Source organism: Octodon degus, unplaced genomic scaffold (assembly GCF_000260255.1).
Source record: "Octodon degus isolate 3935 unplaced genomic scaffold, OctDeg1.0 scaffold00091, whole genome shotgun sequence".
Classification (NCBI taxonomy): domain Eukaryota; kingdom Metazoa; phylum Chordata; class Mammalia; order Rodentia; family Octodontidae; genus Octodon; species Octodon degus.
The window spans coordinates 8,553,074-8,558,900 of NW_004524667.1; the positions used below are offsets into that span (position 1 = coordinate 8,553,074).

Here is a 5,827-nt window from a genome sequence, read left to right on the forward strand (position 1 = left end):
GCTGAGCCGGCAATTGAGACTGGGTGGGGAGGCACTTGCCTGTAATCCCAGCTCTTGGGAGACTGTAAACAGGTGAATCACTACAAGTCCAATCTAGTAGTGAGATCCTGAACACCCTGTAGACTTTTCCCTAAAAATAACACAAAAAATGAAAAAATCTAAAAGAAGAAAATGTTTGTACTCTTTTTCTTTACAATCATGCATCATAGGTCTGAAACATTTATTAACATGCTGTCATTTTTCTATTATAAGCCTCATTTCCAAAAATGCTGTAGTAAATTATATATCTCTGGTGGTGGTCCAGAGAGAAAGCAACTAAACTGTGCATCTACTTAAAATTCAGTCACGAGCAGGCAAGTCTAGTAGGTTGAAGATGAGCTCTCTGAGACATTTTTGATAAGGCAGAGAGCTAAGTGGGAAAGTCTTATACCTGGCTACTTTGAGTGGAAGGCCAAGGGCTAAGGTCTCTGAAAAATAAGGCCACTCCTCACCTCAAAGCCAATGGACCTCAGAGACTACTACTACTTGAAGTGATATGTGGATGACAACCACACAGGAAACTGGAAAGTTAGGGACAAGTTTGGTAGACAGGACAAGGAAGAAGCTTTCCTAACTAGCAGGGGCCGGTGAGTATGGGTCCTTTGGCTTACTGGGATAGCATGCATGGAGAAACTCCGCATCTCTCTCTTCTCCTGCTCCTCCTCCTCTCCTCCTCCACTATGCAAGAGGGATTTGAATATATTTTAGAGTAGTTACAGCTAGGAAGACCAAGAGAAGAAGAGAGAATTTAAACTCCCTCATGATCTGTTCTCCTTCTTGTCTTGGCGTCACCCAGGAAAAAGTTCTTTGGTGTTTAACATCTAGTTTATAAATCATTTATGAACTGTCTTTCTTTCTTTTTTTTTTAATTTATCTTTTTTTTTTGTACTGAGAATCCAACGCAGAACCTTGTGATTGCCAGGCAGGCACTGTGCCACTGGGCTACATCCCTGGCAGTTATGGGCTTATTTCTCATCTGTCTTTTCTATTTATGTATTTGTTGATCTGAAAATTTCTTTTTGTGATTAACAATAGCTTTTCAACTGTTTACTTCACTTTGAATTCCCGAATCTTTTAGAGCCAACATTAATTAACAGGCTCTTGTTTCTGAAAAGAACACACTGAGAAGATAAAAGAGTTCTATGAAGAAATAAGTGACATCTCTGGGGGTGTGGGTCCCTGCAGTCATCAGTGACTCAGCCCATGTGATGGAGGAGAGGGACATGGCTCACAGATTCTATAGCAGTTTTAAAAAAGAAAACAAACTGCCCACTGCCAGAGACCATTTTCTAATAACCTCTAGAGGGCTGGCCTGACCCATCTTACACGTGCCAATGCCTCTGCTCTCTCCTTTATTCATCCACTCATTCTTTCGTTTGTTCAGCAGTCTTCATTCACTGGCATGGGCTCAGGGACAGGAAACACTTAGAGGAGCTAGCCACGCTTCCTTATTCAAGGAGAATCAGCATGGAAGAAAAGCACATGAGCAATGAGTAACAAGCTCATGAGCCAAAAATTATGATAAAACTCCAAACCAGGCATAGGGTGGAAGCAGAACAAAGCTCCTCTCAATCCTTGTACACCAGACCTAAAGAGCCAAGGTCTCAGAGGGCCGAGAGAAAAGTGCTTTGTTCTAAAGGGAGCTTAGAGAGTTCATGGGTTTCTTTGGTACTTTATAAACAATTAGATGTAGGTGTGTCCTAGAATAAAGCATCATTCCCAACATTGTTTCCATAGGAAAACTTAATGTGTGTTCCAAATAGCTTACCTTAGGAATGAGCTCCTAGAAATGAAGTCTCTTAGTAAATGGCACTCCTCCTTAAGGAAGCATTTGCGCTTTCTAGTGCAGCTGTGGAGCTCTGAGGCATAGCCATGGCCCAAATGTCCACAAGAAGCACTCATCAAGACTCTATTTGAGTAAACTCAAGAGCCTTGAAAAGTAGGAAATTTCTTCAGTTTCTTCTTCATATGTTTTCTACTAGCTAATCCTAGCAGAAATTGTGACAGGTGATCCATTCTAACAAAAACCCTAGGATATAAATAAAGTTTCTGTTTTCAGGGGTATAGCCATCCCCTCCTTCCCTTTCCTGTTTCAATCTGTGATGTACCAGTAATGCCAGAGTTTGAGGACTTAGCAGTGACAGCCAAATTCCTCCTGCATGCTCTGACCAGTTATGTGACATTATGAATGCTTCCCCATTATCTTTGTGCTTTATCTTATTCAACTGTAAACTAGAGATTCTAATAGTCTTAATTCATAGTTGTTTTTAAAACAAGAAATTAATAAGCAAAACACAGACCTTTTAAGAATGCTTCATAAATTAAAACTAATTGAGGAAATAATACCATCCTTGCCATCATCAACAACACCAGGTGGTAAAGTAAAGTGGACCTTGAATCCTTACAGAGCCTTTGCCCTGACAGCTGAGGTCAGCCACTGTGGCCCAGGTGGAGGAGATGCAGCTGGGAATGCGAGCCTCTGCCGGCCCGGGCAGCTCCTGCTGCAGCCAGCAGCCTACCTGTGTCATCTCGTTGTGCATGCCCTGCACAGCGATGTGAAGGGGCGCCATCATGCTGCTGTTCCGGAGATTCGGGTTTGCTCCGTGGCTAAGAAGAAACTTAATACTTTCCACCTGGTTGTTTTCTGCAGCCCAGTGCATAGGAGTATTTCCATAATTGTCCATTACATTCAGCACTAGAAAAAAATGCAAAATAGGATTAAATTTTGTTCAGACTGTGTCACTACTTCCCAAGTGTCTCTCTACTTCCAAGCACAGAACCAAGTGCTAGTATAAACAGCAGCATGCTCTTTGCGAGAGATAGAAATACAGCTGCAGCTTTTAAGAAGAATCTAGTGGAAACCTTTGGGAATGCGAAAATATGACATTGAACTTGTCAATGAAATTTCTAACCATGGCACCTGTAAGAAATAGGTCTTCCAACTGTCACATGCCTTCATACATGAATTTGGGGATTGTGAGGAAATACTAAGATGATAAAAGTGCAGGAACACTATTCCAGACAATCTACAAGGTTTCTCAAGACCACAGTTTCAGTCAAACCTCCATTAGCCGGCAGGGTACTACCATGACCATTGTTCAGAAAGTGCTGAGGCCTAGAGAGATTGAAAGAATTTTACATCATACAACTATAAGGAGTTGTATAAATTATACAACCTCTTTGAACCTCAGCTTTTCATAATCAAACTTGGTACAAAATAATATACGTGAACACATATGCACCACACATACACACACATACACACACACCTTCTACTGATTTGTGGACAATAATGTTAATTCATATCTTTAAGCAGAGTGTCTGGCCTATAAGAAAGGTTCCAGAAATGTTAGTGAGAAAAATATACACCACTAATAAAGCACAAGACAAGAGCTTTGATTTTGTACACAGTTCTACAATACAACAAATGATACTTTTTATTCCATGGGCTTGGTGTGAGAGTTGTATGTCCCTTCATCTGAAGTATCCTATATCTACTCTAAAGTAGACAAGTAAACATCGATGTCTGCTTTATCAATCATTTCAACCAATGGCTATATATATATATATATAATTTGTACCGGAATCAAACTCAGGATCCTGCACTTGCAGGTAGGCACTTGTGCCACTGAGCTATATTCCTGGCCCAGTGGCCACATATCTTCATGTCTGAGTAGAGAGAAAACTAATCACTCATGAATGGGGACCATCAGGGCTGACGAGATAGCTCAGCAGATTAAGCACCTGCTTAGGTAAATGCAAGGGTTGGGGTTTGATCCCCAGAACCACATGCCCTGTGAGTTCAACCCCTGGGCACACTGAACAAGCCATGAAGACTGGGTGTGGTGGTGTAGTCCTGCAATCCCAGTGCTAAGGAGGGTGAAAACAGGAGGATCACTGCAGAATCTGATCTGCCTAGTGAGATCCTGTACCAAATGCATTAAAAAAGAGTAATGGCGACCATCTGTAATATCTAAATCCATGATATGGCTTTTTCTTATTTTTATTTTTTTGACAGTTTCTCTTTCCAATCCTTTCACTCACCTCATTCTCAACAACAACAGCAGCAGCAGCACACATGCATGCACACACACACCCCACACTCACCAAGAATTAGACGTGTCCTTATGCACATTTTGTAACCTTTCTGTCTGAGCAAGATGGAGCACTCTATTCAGTACCAAATGTGCACAGGTCTCTATGCTTACACCCATTTAATAACTAAAGAACTTGAGATTGGCTTTTATGCTCACCACTTTTCAGAACTCATTTTTACAAAGGTCACTGGGGACTCTAAATGTGAGAGCTTTCTTGTGGTCTTCTTTGTACATGATCACTTTAGAGCAACTGATCCTTGTGAGTCATCTATCCCCAAAATTTTTCTCTTGGTTTTTGTATCATCAGATCCTTATAGACTACCTTCTTTATATATTTTCTCGTTCTTGTACTGCTACCTTTTCTTGTTGGTAATCAAGAAAGCTACTTTTGTTAGCTACCTTTGTTAAGGATCTACAGTCGCCTAAAAGCTGTTCATTCGTCTCACAGTCTCATTCACTTCCATGCAATCATGGCCCTGGAAGGGCAGCTCCTTTCTTTCTGCATTTCTGATGGTCTAATGGATCTCTATGGTTCTGTCCCCTGGGCCACTCAAACTCAGTATGGCCCAATCTCACAACCTCACATTTACTTTTTTCCTTTTATTTATATGCCTCCTTTTATGGAGGGTTATATTAACAGCCTTATCTCTTAAAGAAGGTATCTCAAAGTTAGCTCCAACTACTGGTGGTTCTCCAGGGAGTTCAATTCCCTGTTCAATATACTGCCAAATACTGTTGAACCCACTTTGCAATATCCCCTGATCTCTTTCTTTATCTTTATTCAAAACTCACAACTGTGATGGATCCTTATCATGTCTTTATGATAGCATAGAGTTTTGCCTAGCCTCCTATTTCTATTCCATCTTCCACAATATTTATGGAATTATACAGTAAAGGTCTCAACATACCATATAACTGTTAAAAATCTCTGGGCATTCACCACCTTCAATATCTACAATTCAATTTGTCAAAGAAGGTGGGTTTCCAGTGATGGAAGAGGGAAAATACTACATCTTCCTGGTAAGTAATTGAAATGTAGAGGAATATCTACTAAAGTAATAAAGAAGATATAAAGAATGTATTTACATTTTTAGATAGTCTGTAAAGCCAAAGAAAGTGTCAGATAGCTGAGGACATCCCAGATCTCTGCACTGTCCTTCACAATAGTTCAGTGGTAACATCCCAAAGATATTGCTCTCTAGAGAAACTCACACTCTGGCTAATTATATTCAGACCCTTTGTAATCTAGTATTAATCCACCTTTTAGGGTTACTTTATTCCACTCCTCCATATGACTTTAATGCGATGGTGAGTTTATGAAATATGTGTAACTTTTTTTTTTTACCTTCACAAGAAGAACCACTGATGATCAGCTTCATCAGTTCTAGCTGACCTTCTCCTGCAGCATGATGCAAGGGAGAGACATTTTCCTCCTCATATTTGTTTAATTTCCATCGGTGCTTGATAAAGTGTTGTAATCTGCATTCATTTCCTTCAAAAGTCACCTAGAGATTCATAAATATATGAAACTGTTAAGAATATGCAAAGCTAGGGCTGGTGAGATGGCTCAGTGGTCTAGAGCACCTACTTAGAACAAGCTTAGCAAAGCACAGGGACTGCGGTTCTATCCCCCAGCACCACATGCCAGCCAGCCCTGCCCCCTGGTGGGCTGAGCTGGCCACACACACACA

At 40.7% G+C, this 5,827-nt stretch overlaps 1 protein-coding gene across 1 annotated transcript in view; it reads right to left on the bottom strand.

Moving 5' to 3' along the window:
* Positions 1 to 5,827, bottom strand: part of Trpa1 (transient receptor potential cation channel subfamily A member 1) — an 89,450-nt gene that overhangs the window by 58,782 nt on the left and 24,841 nt on the right. The window contains exons 3-4 of the mRNA XM_004637575.2: positions 5,482 to 5,641; positions 2,559 to 2,734 (exon numbers count right to left, since the gene is read on the bottom strand). Of these exons, the coding sequence (XP_004637632.1) occupies positions 2,559 to 2,734; positions 5,482 to 5,641 (336 nt within the window). The remainder of the gene's footprint in view (positions 1 to 2,558; positions 2,735 to 5,481; positions 5,642 to 5,827) is intronic.